Genomic DNA, 16445 nt, shown 5'->3' on the forward strand with positions numbered 1-16445 from the left:
AAAGAGACAGAGGGAGAGAAACAGATAGAAGACAAATAAAGGCAAAGCAAAAAATGGAGAGAACAAAGATAGAAAAAGATAAAGAGGAAATTCCATGCATGAAAGAAAGAAATGAGAAACAAGTGAGAAAGAAAATAAAAAGTACATTTGGAGGAAGAGAGAGAGAGAGAGAGAGAGAGAGAATGAGGACAGACAGCACTCGTTTACATGCAAATTCATCCTCCAAAAAAAAGCTAATCTGCAGAAAAACACAGAGCAGCAGCTCCTAATGTAGAGAAATAAACCACAGCAGAGTTATCATAGAAGAACGAAAGAAAGAAAGAGACAAAGAAAGAGAGAGAGAGAGAGAGAGAGAGAGAGAGAGAGAGAGAGAGAGAGAGAGAGAGAGATGGGGATAAAACTATCATCTACATGTAAATGAACCTCCTTCTGGCTCCACTGCTCTTCTCTCTGTTTAAATTGATAATTTGTTTCTCTTTCTGATGAAGGGAGGTGAATATTTTGCAATGTAGCATTAAAATACATTTCAACTGTTATATTAATGTAATACCTAAATATATTTTAAAAACTTTTTACAAACGTAGTAATTTAATTTACTTTCTAAAATGTTACATGATACACTGTACTTTAAGTGAACTACTGTAACAGTTCACAGCAGTGTTTAACACACTTTGCTAAAAAATGTACAAAAGTATATTTGAAAATAAGTATTTTAGAGGTATAGTAAACTAAAATGTACTTCAAAGGAGTTTATTTTAAATACACTACATTGTACTTTTTAAAAAGTATGATCAAAGTTTCCTTTTGAATATTTGATGAAAGCATAATATTAATGTATTTTTAATATATTTTAGGTAAGTACATAAATCTGTAAGTATATTTACAGAACACTTAGATATTTCTCAAAATGTTTTAAGTACAATTTTCCTTTTTGTTTGTGAGACTCCAAACAAATAACTTTATCACATCAAATTTCTACCTTTTAAAAATGAGTAAATTTCCCCTGTAAGAAATAGACAGACAGGTTCACTACCCGAAGTTGCACATTTAACCCTTTCAGACCTGAATTATGTGCCAGTATTGAAAAAAATATATAAATAATAATGTTGTTTTTTTGTCTGCAATGTACACAAAGGAAGACTTTAATATTTTAACATATAATATTAACATTAAATATAATTAACTAAAATAAGTAATTGGATTAGCAGCCTGTGCTTAACATTTTTCGATTTGATATTGGCCTTTTTGTTGACAAGCCATTTCTAAATACTAAAACTAAATATGGTAAAAAAAAAAAGTGTTCTAAATTAGTAAATAACAATTTTTAAAATAAGGTATTTTATTTTTTTTATTGCCTCTTTGGCTTTAGTGCTGTTTTTTCCCCCAGTGCAGTGGGCGGAGCTAAGCTATTGTTTGTTGGCTTGTAAACTTATTTACAAGCCTATTATGATTTTAAAAAAGATGAACAAAACAGGTCTCAATTTAGTGTTATGTGAAACAAAACATAATTAAAAAAAAAAAAAAAAAAAGAAAAAAGAAAATGCATGATGTATGATGTCCATTGTAATGGACGCAGGGTCTGAAAGGGTTAAGTAAAGAAAAGAAGGCAATGGGGCAATGACAATCTGGGAAAGCTGATATAAACATTTGTTTAGCTATGCTGCCACCTTGTGGAGAAACCTTACATTAAACATTAATAACATATATCACTAATATATCACAAAAAATGACCACAGGAGAGGAATTTAGTACAGTTTTATTAAAAAATAACCAATATTCCCACGATCAAACCTACATTAACCCCAAAACAAATTCAAAAATCAAAGTGACTGAATTTATCAGTCCCCCCTTTCCCCCCATGATTGGACAGTACAGCAGATGCAGTTGAAGACGAGGCGGCATCAGGCGCACCTCGGAGACGTGGCCGAGCGAAAGGCACGGAACGGAGCGTCCAGATCCGTCATGGTTGTGCTTTCTCTTGGGGGTCGTTTGTCTGTTCGATGGTCAAGTCCGTGGAGTTTTAGTGGTCTGAGGCATGCGGCCACATGGGCGGGTATTCTGAAACGCAGGCCAGCGCCAGGCCAAACTGATGAGTCTCAAAAAGGGAAGAAAAGCAAAGACGAAATAAACCAGAACCAGCAGCGTAGCTCTACATTACTTCCGTACTGATCGCAGTTTTTCAGTTTAATTCAAATCAGGGTCTCTAACAACTCCTTTAGACTGGTTCAGTGAAGTAAGAGACCACAGACGAGATTCATCTTTATCTTTGGCTACAGAAGGCCGTATAGAAAACTCAGCATTTCTACGAGCACAGAAATCCAATAAAGCCAATAAATTACAGGTTGGAAAAGTACATGTCGTAAAACAAAACAAAACAAAACACTGGCTATCTTTCTTTCTCTCTCACTCACTCACCACCAACACCAGCAGCAGCAGAAGAAGAACTCAAACTCGTCCGAGCTTCAGAACGTGCGAATTCCTCACTAACAGCATGCAACAGTACCACACTTTCAACATCATGACAATAAAGCGACAGGCATGGAGCTGCCTCTAGAATTCAATCACTGAGTAGCGGATGGAGGGATGGCTGGAGGGAGGAAGGAAATGAGAGTGAGGACAGAGTGAGGGAATAAGAGAGCAAGAGAAAGATTAGAGAATGAGGGAGGGAGGTAGGAGGTGGGAGTGAGTTAGTAAGGAAGAATAGACAAATTAAGGAAAGAACAGAGGGAATGGGGGGAGGGAGTAAGGGATGAAGAAGTAAGGGAAGGGAGGGATAAGGGGGGGGGAGGACGTAGGGTAGGAAGGAAGGGAGTGAGGCAATAAGGGATGGGGAAGTAAGGGAAGGGAGGGAAAGGAGGACGGAAAAGAGTTGGGAAGAAAGGGAGGGATTAAGAGAAGACCAGAGGGGATAAGGGAGGGAGGAAGGAAGTTAGGGAGGAAGGAAGTGAGGGAGAAGCGGAACAGACAGGATAAGGTAAGGAAGTAAGTAAGGAAAAAAGTAAGAAGAAAGAGTAGGGAAGAAAGAAAGGGAGGAAGCAAGGTAATGAGGGAGAAAGAGAGTAAGGAAAAACAGAAGATATTAAGTGTGGGAGGAAATAAAGAAAAGGGAGGAACAGAGGAGGTAAGGGAGGGAGGAAGTAAAGAAAGAAAAGAGAAAAGAGTAGGGAGGAAGGAAGTGAGGGAAGAGAGGAACAGAGGAGATAAGGGAGGAAGGAAGGAAGGTAAGAAGGAAAAAAAAAAGAGTAGGGAAGGAAGATAGGGATTAGGGGAGGGAGGAAATAAGGTAAGGAGGGAGAAAGAGAGTAGGGAGGAAAGAGAGGGATTAAGCGAGGAAGGAAGTAACGGAAAGGGAGGGTAATGAATGGTAAGGAGGAAGAAAGATTGTAGGGAAAAAAGGGAGAGAGGAAGTAAGGTAATGGGGAGAAAGAGAGTAGGGGTGGGAGGGAGTAAATGTGGTAATTGAGGGCTGAAGTTAGGGAAGATGGAAGGAAGGAAGGAAGGAAGGAAGGAAGGAAGGAAGGAAGGAAAAGGGGAGAACAGAAAAGGAAAAACAGAATCACACATACTTACACACACACACACACACGTTTACTCACATTCTACCACTTTTACTGACACTGGAGGGACTCGCAAAGTGAAAGGCGTACCCAGGTTCAGTAGCAACGACCAGGCCTCTGTTCTCCTCACCAATCAAAATACAGCTCATAACGCAATTTCCCATTATTCATAATTCCACGATAGCCCTGCAGGGGGAGCCAGCACAGCGTCCAGAGAAGTGCTTCAGTTTACCACGGGACGGAAATGCACCCCTCCTCCGTGTCCCGAACCCTTTCTATTCCTACCCCCAGACTGCCCAGAGAGGATGCATAATTCCCATTCAAGTTTCACAGCGCCAACGTGGACCCCGCTCCAGGACAATAGGCTTATTAAAAAAACAAAGAAAAAAAAAGACAAAAGGAAAAAAGACGACTCTTTAAACAGAGTCAGTCGTTCCTCCGCTGGAGACCGTCCGCCTACAGCTCTGTGTGCTTCTCATCACCTGAGAAAGACAGAGAGATAGAGAGACAGAAAGAGAGAGAAGGATAGAGGGAGAGAGAAAAGGAAAGATATTGTAATTTTGAAAACGTAGCAGAATAATAAATATATATCAAACAAAAACAAATCATCATTTTTATTCTGATTTCATGATCCTGAACCTCAGCTACTAAGATTTCCTGGATTTCATTTTCCAGCAGGACTTGGCACAATGCCCACACTGCTAAAAGTACCAATTGGTCTTATATAAATGTCCTACTTTCATTGGCTGTAAAACACAATCATAAACAGTAAAATAAATATTCAAGTTTTACATTTTGAATTAAATTACTGAAATAAAGTAACTTTTTTGATGATATTCTAATTTTTGAGATTTTTTGAGCACTAGCATGTCTGTGCGACGTTTGTACCTCTCTGTGTCCTTCCTTGCGTCTGGCTGCTTCCTGAGGGTCCACCCCTTTCTCGCTCCTCCAGGAACTTGTTGTAAATCCTCTTGACTTCCTGGTCATAGTCTGTCCATTCTGACACTATCCGCACAGCGGCCTGCAGCTTGGGCTCTTTCGTTTGGGGGTTATTGCACTGGAACAAAAACATAAGAAAATAAATAAGAGACCACTTAATGATGATGAGTTTCTTTGATTTCACCAAATTGAAAACCTCTGGAATATAATCAAGAGGAAGACGGATGATCACAAGCCATCAAACCAAGCTGAACTGCTTAAATGTTTGCACCAGGAGTAAAGCAGCATAAAGTTATCCAAAAGCAGTGTGTAAGACTGGTGGAGGAGAACATGATGCCAAGATGCATGAAAAAAACTGTGATTAAAAAACAGGGTTATTCCACCAAAGATCTATGAATTTATGAATATGAACTTATTTTCTTTGCATTATTTGAGGTCTGTAAGTTCTGCATCTTTTTTTTATTTCAGCCATTTCTCATTTTCTGCAAATAAATGCTCTAAATGACAATATTTTTATTTGGAATTTGGAAGAAATGTTGTCTGTAGTTTATAGAATAAAACCACAATGTTCATTTTACTCAAACATACACCTATAAATGTTACTATAGCATAAGTATACTATACTATACTATACTATACTTTTATTTGGTGGAATAGCCTTTGCAGGTGTTGCACTAAATTCTGCCCCATGCCAGATACGGCCTCAATTTGAGTGCACATGCATCACACAGCTGAATAAGAATAACAGATTACTCTTTTATTTCTGGTTTTATTGGTTATATCATTTTTCTGACTATAAGGCACACTTGAAAACCTTATTTTCCCAAAAATCGACAGTGCGCCTTATAATAATCTGGTGTGCCTTATGTATGAATTTAACAGTCAGGTATTAAGGAGCTGTAAAGCCACTTCGTTGAAGTACAGAGTTATAAGGGTGAGTTTTCACTAAACTTTCTCCAGCACTAAGGCTAGGTGCAGCAGCAATAGAATAGAATTAGCCGCTAACCACAGCACTAGCTCTTTCGCCGTTGTTAAAACAAGCTACGTGGGGTGAACCGCAAGCTGATAGCACCCCGGGTCACCAGAACAGGTCAGGGTTCCTTAGTCTAGCGCTATCGGACGTTATCGGCTAATCCCAATGCTGCTGCTGCTTCCAGCCCTAGTGCTGGAGAGACAATTGCAGTCATTATTACCAGGTCTATAGTTTTGGCATTCTTTTTGGACGAGTCATCGCACCAGGTCTCACACCACAGCCACTCCTGGGGCAGAGATTTGATGGGCACTTGATGAATCATGTTGTTTGGCAGATCCTGTGGTGAAAAAGATAATAAAGGAGAGAAAATCCACGAATTTAAAGAGTAAACAGATAATGTATAAATATTAAATGCATTTTTTAAATATGTAAAGTACTGCTGAGTGAGTAACACACCTGATCCAGGTTAGAAAGACTGTTGGGGTCCTGGCTCAGACCTTGGTACTGTCCTCTCAGTCTGTCTCCTGCAGCGATCTTCCTAAACTTCTTCAAATCCACCACATACAGAGCGCTGGAGGGAGTGACAGATAAGTTTAGAGAAGCGATAGGGACTGAAAGGTTGTTGGTTTGAGGCCCAATAGTGTCAGGAAGTGCCTTAAACCCAACACCAAATGTGGCCAAAGTACCAGTCTGAGTCTGTATTTACTGCCACAGGTCTGTTAAATGTATTTCCTTCCTTTGACACAGGGTTGTGGGTTCCATACCCACTAGCACCAAGCTGCAACTAATGGGCCTTTAGGAAAGGCCAATAACTTTCTCTGCACAAGAAGCACTACAGCATTATAGCTGGTCATGAATTTTAGCAGATGTAGCTCAGTACTTAAGAGTATTGTGTTACTGATCACAAGGTTCTGGGTTCAACAACCATGTGCACTAATTTGGCACCACTGAGCCCTTTAACAAGACCCTTATAACCCACTCTGCTACAGAAAATGGATGGCCCTGACGTTTAGCAATGGTGGCTCAGTGTTTAAAGTGTTGGATTATTGATGATTTTTGTGGGTTCTAAACCCGCATGCACTAAGCTTCACTGTTGGGCCCTTATGCAAGACACTTAACCTTTTATGTTCTAGAGGCAGCACATAATGGCTAACCGTGACTTTTAGCAGAGGTGGCTCAGATTAGATTGACCACAGGATTGTGGGTTCAATACCCACAGCTGTTAAGATGCCACTATTGTGTCTTTAAGAAAGGCCCATAACACTCTCGGCTTAGATTAGATTGACCACAGGTTTGTGGGTTCAATACCCACATGACCACAGCGTTGTGGGTTTGATAGCCCCATGACCACAGGGTTGTGGGTTCAATACCCACATGACCACAGGGTTGTGGGTTTGATACCCACATGACCACAGGGTTGTGGGTTCGATCTCCCCATGACCACAGGGTTGTGGGTTCGATACCCATATGACCAGAGGGTTATGGGTTCAATACCCACATGACCACACGGTTGTTTGCTCCATACCGACAATACAACAGGGTTGTGGGTTCAATACCCACATGTACTAGGCTGCCACATTTGAGCCCTTGGGTAAGACTATTGATCATTTTCAGGTCTGTATCTAATTTTGAATTCTCAAACCCTGACCCTTACCTGATGTGGTACTTGCGGCCAGCCAGGTGGCTCGCCCAGTAGCCAGACTTCCAGAAACGGTAGCCATCCATCTCCCTCCGGCTCTCGCAGAACGGAGTGTAGCCGTATGGTGCCCCCTCCAGGTCAAAGTCACGCAGCTCTTTCAGGTCAGTGCGCACTATCTGCAGAAGCAAATAAACGTGGATTCAAATTAGAGCACAAAACAGACCCGTTTCTAGTACAACACAATGCTGGTCCTTTAAGTTAGGAGTTAAAAATCTTATATTGTTTGCTTGTTTTTATCATTTAAACTTATTTATCAGTCCCTTTGTGCTTAGCTGCATTAAAAATGAGGGTTAACCTCAATGTATCACTGAGTGGAAATAAAGGTTAATTAATTGATTGGTTGACTGATTGATTGATTGAAAAAAATGAAGAGACACAGGGGTCAAAGTGCCTACAATCAACAAAGTGGGTTTTTACATTAAATATCTGAGAATCAATGATCGAATCTATAAAATATAAATATTAGAATAGAATCAACTGCACCAAGATATCCATAATATTATATTAATATCCAATATATAATAAATATCATCATTGATCACCGATACAGTTTTAAAAAAGTGCATATCTACACTGTATTAACTGTTTGTTAGACTGGTAGTGGTCTGGAGTTCTACCACAAGGGGGCAGCAGAGTATTATACATACATTTTGTCTTGAACTGAACCTGTTCTAATACTAATCTCTAATCTCCTTGTTACTGAATTCTCTTCAGGTTTAAGATAAAACTAGTGTAATTTTAAAATACATACTAGTGCCAAGTCCTGCTGGAAAATGAAATCTGCATCTCCATAAAAGTTGTTAGCAGAAAGAAGATTTGGATTTGATATAACAGAGTAGACCAATGCAGATTTCATTTTCCAGCAGGACTTGGCACACTGCCCACAATGCTAAAAGTATCAATTGGTCTATATATAATATTCTAATTTTCTGAGACACTGACTTTTGTTTTTTTATTGGCTGTAAGCCATGATCAACAATAAACAATAAAATAAATAAATGCTTAAAATAGATCACTCTGTGTATAATAAATCTATATAATAAATGACTTTCACATTTTGAAGTAAATTACTGAAATAAAGTAACTTTTCAACGATTTTCTATTTTTTGGAGATGCACTAGTAAGCATGTCCTACAGCACTGTACCTGATCAGCATCCACAAACAGGATCTTGTCCACAGCCAGCGGGAAGAGCACGTCCAGGAAGAGGATTTTGTAGCCCCAGATGATCCTCTGCTTCTCCGTCTGCTGATGCAGCCAGCGAGGCCACTTATACTGAACCAACTCATACTGGAAACCATATTCCTTAGCCATGTAGGGGATCCACTCCTGTAGAAGAGAAACAAACAGAGAGAGAGAGAGAGACAGAGAGAGAGAGAGAGAGAGGGAGCAGAAAGAGTGAGATTGATTTGGAATTCTAATGAGGCTTCTTCATCTGTAATTCATAAAGCTCCTCCTAATTTTCCATCCAGCAGCTCCGCAATTTCCACGGATTATTCGACAAACACCCATCTCTGAATTCAATAAAACTTTTGGAAATGAAAATATCACAGCTGCATAATAATGGCCCGAGTCTTCTTTTGACCTGAAAGGCCTGAAAACCGCCTAGCAACACCTTAGCAACCACCCCTGATACCATAGCAACACCTTAGCAACCGCCTAGCAACACCTTAGCAACCACCTATCAACCACATAGCAACACCTTAGCAACCACCCCGGATACAATAGCAACACCTTAGCAACCGCCTAGCAACACCTTAGCAACCACCTAGCAACCACCTAGCCTCACCTTAGCAACCACCCCGGATACCATAGCAACACCTTAGCAACCGCCTAGCAACACCTTAGCAACCACCTAGCAACCACCTAGCAGCACCTTAGCAACCACCCCAGATACCGTAGCAACTGCCTAGCAACTGCCTAGCAACCGCCTAGCAACACCCTAGCAACCACCTAGCAACACCTTAGCAACTACCCCGGATACCATAGCAACACCTTAGCAACCGCCTAGCAACACCTTAGCAACCACCTAGCAACACCTTAGCAACCACCCCGGATACCGTAGCAACTGCCTAGCAACTGCCTAGCAACCGCCTAGCAACACCCTAGCAACCACCTAGCAACCACCTAGCAACACCTTAGCAACCACCCCGGATACCATAGCAACACCTTAGCAACCGCCTAGCAACACCTTAGCAACCACCCCGGATACCATAGCAACACCTTAGCAACACCATAGCAGATACCAGCCAGCACTGCAATCACACTCGCAGTTTCTGTAGGAACTGCAATCTAGTTATATTTGCTTTACTAGTTGAAAGTCTTGTTATTAGTCAGGTAAAGTACAGTGCCACTCATAGTTTTTGTCCTGAAAATGCAATTTAAATGGTGTAGCCTTAGGTGTTCAATTAAATGCAGATCTAAATTCTGAACTAAAGTATAATTAAAGCAAAAATGCACATGACCACATTTTATTGGTTGGACAGTATAATTGATAATACTGTATACCGCAGTATTTAAAATGATAACTGCATCGCTAAATAAGGATGATATTTATTAAATTAAAAAAAGTACCTGGTGTGACTATTTTTTTCAGGGGGGTGTGCTACAGGTGCATCAAAAAAAAAAAATTATATATATATATATATATATATATATATATATATATATATATATATATATATATATATATATACACACATACATACATATATATATATATAAATTATATATATAATATAAATATATAAATATATAAAATCATTAAAATGTTACTTTAATTCATACTTACTTTCTAATTCATACTGCCCTCTGCTGACAACTTTTATGAAAATTAGGATTTCATTTTCCAGCAGGACTTGCCACACTTCTAAAAGTACCAATTGGCCTTATATAATATTCTAAATCTCTAAGATACAGATTTTTGAGTTTTCATTGGCTGTAAGCCATTATCATCATCAGTTTAACAGTTTGAACTGAATTACTGAAATAAAGTAACTTATCAATTATATTCTAACTTTTTGAGATGCACTAGTAGCTTCCACACTTCAAGTGAAAAGAGATCGGTACTCTTGACTTTTCTCGGGTTCAAAAACAGCTTTTACATTCCACGATCCACAGTGCCACAAGTACCAGGAATACAATAGGTGGTAAAGATCGTGACCGGTGACTTTTGGCTCAAACTGTCCATGCGTACAGACAAGTGACACTGGTCAAAATTACATCTTAATTACATTACAACGCAGGTCAGTGCAGCATTCACAGCAGTAGTATTTGCTCCCTCATAGCATGATGATGCTGCTGCCTCCACCATGTTTCATAGAAGTGACGAGACTACGACACAACACCAGTCCCTGACCCATGATTTTTGGCATGTTAGTGTATACAAATACCTTAAAGGTAGGAGACAGGTAGTTCTTCAGGAACCAGAACTTGACCGGCGTCTTGGTATGTTTCAGTACGGACAGCATCATTATCCTGCAGAGGAAAAAAAACAGCAGCTCAATCATCCAGCAGCATCTTACAGCACATTTTTTTTTTAGAGAAAATACTGACCGGAGATCAGATTCTTCAAGCTCCTATAACTGTAACTGTTCAAATACAAAACACACAGAACTGATCCCTGATCAGGGCCGTCAGTTCTTCAGTTCAGACCAGCTAACACTGCCTGCAGTCACAGGCCATGGAAGAAATATGCGAATGACCTTAAAAACTGAAATCTACTGGCAGAGGAATAATGCCAGCTCTAATAAGATATGGCACATCTAAAGATCACTGATAGAAAATGGGCTCATTTTGGAGAAAAAAAGATATATATTAAAAAAACGAGAGAGAGAGAGAGAGAGACCAGTGTACACAAATGTAAAATGTCACCCAAAGGCAAAGACGGCTGGCCATGTAATTTTTTTTCTTTACTTTAAATATCAATAATACTAAGACGGAGCCATTTTCAAATACCACGTTAAACCGTGAGCAGAGGGATGCTTGTCTTCCTAAATTATAAACTGCACAGTAAAATCTGTGGGTCAGCGTGAGGCGGCTGATCACAATCTGTACCTCAGGAACCTCTCGTACAGGTGACCGGAAGCCACAGAGAAAATGTTGATGACATCGTCTTTATCCGGCTTGGTTTCCTCCACTTTTGAACCTCCGGTGAAGCCCCTAAAGAAATGAAACACAAAGAAAAAGCGCTTTACTGTCAGTCATTCATAACGTTTTTTTTTTGTACTACCATATTTTGTTGCACTATTTTTAATCCAGTGTGCCTTATGTATGAAATTTCCCCAGTCAGGTTGTAAGGAGCAGTAACTCCCAGGGTTTCTCCGTGTAGCACTGTCCGGGGCCATTAGCTGCTAACCGCTAATGGCTAGACGCTAATGCTCCAGCCTTAGTGCTGGAGAAATTCAGGAATCTAAGCTTTCTATAAATAAACAGAATCCCTTTACTCACCCTTTTCTCACTTTTTAAACAAAGTCATTTTTTTATTACAGTTTTGTTTACTTAGCTTTACTTAACTTAGTTAGCTGTTATCCACTACGCCACACCAATTATCGATTAAGTAATAACACATAGTCAGAAGAACACGACTTAATTCTTAAAGCTATAAGCCTGCAAATAAGCCTGTCTTAGGTCACCATGGGGAAGTGAGTCTCCATAATAATCAATATCTTTGGAATATCGTAATATAGGGCCATACAGTGTATATTCAAAAATGACAGACATTATAAACATGAGGAATTTAAGATATGAGAACCATGTGTGATTTGTATTCCAAATTACAATGTCTTTTAAGGTCAATTAAAAGGTGATAATATGCCATTTATGACATTTGTTTTTGATACAAGTAATGTTTTTATTAAAAGCTCCTTATCTGAGCAAAAAAGTATCAAATCTCCAAATCTCTCCTCATGGGAGTCTAGCATTTTATATATATCTCATTATATCAAAACCTGCCTTGGTAACACAGTTTAATCAGTTTATTGATGGTAAATCAGGTAAGCTACTAAACTACTTTCTTCAGAATTGTTTCTGTATTTCTTGCATCTTTTCTAATGTGATCTGGAGGTTTTACAGTAAAGACTGTCTTATTTCTCTGAGAAATGGTTTTAAATAAAGTGCTTAGACACCTTGTTAGGGACTGCCAGAACCCAGAGTCGTTCTCATTAGTGCCGTCACTGAGCAGCTCCTCGTTCATCTTGTCCGGCTTTTTCTGCACCTGCAGCAACAACAACAGCATGGTTGCAATGTGAACAACAAACGGGGTGTATTTTCAGGAAATAATTAGATCAAATTATAGAAATTTGAGAAATTTGTGGATATGGCAGATATGAAAAACACCTAAAGACCACTAGTCTTGTTACACTAGATGTAATACAGTGGCTGTGAATAGAATGGGAACACTTCATAGTACCAACTTAGAAACAGATCAAAGCCAATCGCAACATTTAATCTCCACTATTATTTAATTACACAGCTAATATATAAAACGTATATAAACATACTACATCACCTCCTAATACAGAAATCATAATTTAATATTCAATCTGAGCAGCTTATGAAGTTTAAAGTCTTTCAGAGCACCTGTGTGGTAGTCTGTGTTTAAGCCAATCACTTACCTTCACTTTTATAATCTTGCTCTTGAAGTTATTCAGCACAACTATCAAGTCCTCTGCCTCAGCTGGAGAGTCTGTGCCATCGTGACTGTGAGATAAAAAAAGAAGAAGAAGAAAAAACTCATACATTACCACACAAATGCACATTACTGCTTAATCATTTTAAATGTGTTACTATATAAACAGATTTTTACTTTGCAAATAAAATAAACTGTAGTGGTTTGTTTGTATGGATTTGTATGAATTTTGTGATAAAAGGTTTAATAAAAAAAAAATAGCAATTAACATTTTAAGAATCAAAAGGAAAAAATGTATGTCGCAAATTAAAAAGAGAAAAAAATATAGCAAATATATATTTTAAAATATATTTGGTTACTTACTTATACTTATTTTTTTGCAGTTATTTAAAAGTTATTTGTGCAAAATTCAAACACAAATAATTGTCAAATAACTACAAAGAAAACAGAACAATCAAAACTGTTTTCATGTAAAAAAAAAAAAATAAAAAAAAAAATAAAAAATAATAAATAAATAAAAATAAATAAATAAATATTAAATTCCACAATCAATATTTCTATATTCATTTCTTTTCAAGGTATATACATTAAAATATGAGAAATTATGCATATTGGTCATATTATAACTTCACACTAAAGGCTGGACTACTTTCTGGATGAACTACAAAAACTCCTATAAAACCTGCAATGTCCAGATTTGTACGTAAAACATCTAAACATCTAAAAAAAATAAATGAAATAAAAGAAAAAATATCTCTGAACTGTTGTGGACACACAGACACATAGCCACTTCTCTCACCTGTAAATCTTGTAAATATCATCTGATCGGCCTTTCCTCAGGCGGAGGATCCAAGCTCCGGGATTAGCCTTCAGCTGGAAGTAGCCCTGAGTGACACAGGAAGAAGGAAATTTATTAAAATTAAACCCCGGCACTAAATCAATCATTTTAATTCCTATTGGTTAATGCTCCTCACCAGGTTGGCCATGACGATGGTGTCCACTATAACAGGATCTGCTGCGGTGCCCAGGGTGAACTGAAGGCCGCGGGGAGGCTGACCCGTACTCACGTCAAAACAGTGACCTTCCAGCAGGAGATACTCCAGCTCATACTCAGCAGCCACACCAGTGTCCACCTGAAAAATGTTCAGAACCCTAATTTATCCACTTGCTAATTCAGTTAATACATAAAACACAGACATTACTATACTTTTCTCATTATAATTTAATTTGTATTGATTGTATTATTAATACTTGATCACAGTTACAAATATAAAGAATTTTGTATTTTAAAGTAATTTCAAGTAATTTGTAATAAAATGAATCCTAAAATATTTTGGGTTTGTTTACCATATTTTTTGCACTATAAGGCACACTTAAAATCCTTTAATTTTCCCAAAAATCAACAGTGTGCCTTATAATCCGGTGAGTCTTATATATCAATTCTACCAATCATGTATTAAGTAGCAGAAAAGCCAGCGTTTTCAGTTTCTCTGTTTTCAGTGAAGTTTCTCCAGCACTAAGGCTTGGTGCAGCAGCATATTTTATAATTATATTTCATAATATATTTCAGAATTCATTTTTTTTTCCAAAAATATACTACTACAGCAAAACAAAAGTTAGATTTAATTACTATAATTACAGCAATTACAAACATTCAACAGAAAAAAAATATATATAATAAAATAAAATACAAGAATAACTTACCAAGACTCGAATAGTAATAATAATAATGTAATATATAAAAAATAATTTATTGTAACATAGAAAATCTATCAAAATACTGCAAACTATGTAGTGCATGCATGTAAAATGCAAATGTAAACAATTATACAAAAAACAACAAAAAAAAACTAATTAACGCTTCTCAGTAAATTGCATAACAAATACGTAATACAGTGCTTTTAAGATATTAAATAACGCCATCATTATTAAATAGATTTTTTAGCATTTAATAAATATTAACAGTGTCATTGTGTATGATATATTATTTTTTTTATTTCCTATACATCAGTGATATGACAATTAAACCTTATGAAAAGCTTATTTCATTATTGTATGATAATCAAAATCACAAAGAATGTCCTACCTCCTCCAGGTAGATGTTGTCCAGGTCGTAACGCGTGTGAACAGACTCTACCATCCAGCTCTCTGGAGTATTCAGGTTCAGGGTGAAGAGAGGAGACTGTGGCATGTCCAGGAACTTCGCCATTGGTCCCGGGGAGAAGCTGTTATCGGTCATGAAGGTCACTTCTGGATCCAGAACGTACCGGTAGAAACTGAAGAAAGGAGAGATAATAAGAGTCACTTAAAAAAAAAATTGAAGGGGTGAACTGAACGAAAGAGTTGGATGGATGCACAATTTCTACAGTGTGTGGCAAATGTCAGCGAAAACTTCTGGCTTTTATTAACTTATTCTTTAGATCACGTGAAATTAGAATGGGTTTAAAAAAGCGCTACCACTATGATCGGGAGATTGCAGGTTCGAATCCCAGTCATGCAGCCTGCCATCGGCTGCCGGAGCCCCGAGAGAGCACAATTGGGCTTGCTCTCTCTGGGTGGGTACAGCAGATGACGCTATTTCCCCTCATCAAGGGTGATGTCGATCAGCACAAGGCTGCGTCTGTGAGCTGATGTATCGGAACCGTGTCACTGCAGCCTTATTAAAAGTAAGTTCAAAGAAATCCAGGTGACAAATTAATACAAGAATCCTTAGTGAGACTTCATATCACTGAAGTCGCTGTTCTACTTTATTTCCCCTAATAGATTCACAAAATCACCCTTTGCTCACTGACACTAATAACATCTCACTAGCAAAACTGGGATATTGCACTACAGTCAATGGCAATAGCACATATAAATACCAATATATGGTTGTAATATAATTGTTATAACCACCTCCTTGTCTCTACACTTACTTTCCATCTCATCAGCTCCACTGAGCATATAGGAACATGTTGTAGTTCTATCGTTACAGATTGTAGTCCTGTATCTGTTTTTTTTGCACACTTTATTCTACATTAGAGCTTAGATTCTCTGCCCACATACCCGAACCTAGGCCAATTTTTTTTATATACTATTTTCATTTGATATAAAGCTATGGCGTGATAATCACAATACAGTAAAATAACAAATCAAACTGTGCAAAAAAAAAAAAAAGTTGCACAAGTTAGAATGTTATAATATGTGCAATTACTTAAAAAAGGCACAACGGATTCAAACATGCTGTTGTGAGGAAACAGGTTGCCAGATGTGCACCTTTTCAGCGGCATGTCAGAGAGCCTGGACTGGCAGTTCATGAAGACTCTCAGGTTGACGTTGACCAGCTGCTTCAGGACCTGAGAGGCAGCAGAGAGAGACAGAGGAAGATCAGCTCAGGGATAGTCTCGAATTTACCGGTGCATCTTGAAAAATGAAAAATAATTTACTTCAAAATATGAAACTCTTATTATATAGATGTTTTACATACAGAGTGATCTATTTTAAGTGTTTTTTTTTATTATTGTTTATGATTTTGGCTTCTAGCCAATGAAAACCCAAAAATCAGTGTCTCAGAAAATCAGAATATTATATATAGACCAACTGTTACTTTTGGAAGTGTGGGTAGTGTGCCAAGTCCTGCTGGAAAATGAAAGCCACAGCAGGACTTGGC

General features: G+C 38.0%; 1 protein-coding gene across 2 annotated transcripts in view; it reads right to left on the reverse strand.

The window, feature by feature from the left end:
* Positions 1-1740: 1740 nt before the first annotated feature.
* Positions 1741-16445, reverse strand: part of uggt1 (UDP-glucose glycoprotein glucosyltransferase 1) — a 39541-nt gene continuing 24836 nt past the window's right edge. For both annotated transcript variants that reach the window (XM_049482499.1, XM_049482500.1), the window contains exons 27-40: positions 16052-16131; positions 14883-15072; positions 13771-13929; positions 13596-13681; positions 12783-12867; positions 12294-12382; positions 11224-11328; positions 10560-10644; positions 8314-8496; positions 7124-7284; positions 5926-6040; positions 5690-5806; positions 4446-4614; positions 1741-4039 (exon numbers count right to left, since the gene is read on the reverse strand). In XM_049482499.1, the coding sequence (XP_049338456.1) occupies positions 4014-4039; positions 4446-4614; positions 5690-5806; positions 5926-6040; positions 7124-7284; positions 8314-8496; positions 10560-10644; positions 11224-11328; positions 12294-12382; positions 12783-12867; positions 13596-13681; positions 13771-13929; positions 14883-15072; positions 16052-16131 (1650 nt within the window). In that variant the 3' untranslated portion in view covers positions 1741-4013. The remainder of the gene's footprint in view (positions 4040-4445; positions 4615-5689; positions 5807-5925; positions 6041-7123; positions 7285-8313; positions 8497-10559; positions 10645-11223; positions 11329-12293; positions 12383-12782; positions 12868-13595; positions 13682-13770; positions 13930-14882; positions 15073-16051; positions 16132-16445) is intronic.

Source organism: Astyanax mexicanus, chromosome 8 (genome assembly GCF_023375975.1).
Source record: "Astyanax mexicanus isolate ESR-SI-001 chromosome 8, AstMex3_surface, whole genome shotgun sequence".
NCBI lineage: Eukaryota > Metazoa > Chordata > Actinopteri > Characiformes > Acestrorhamphidae > Astyanax > Astyanax mexicanus.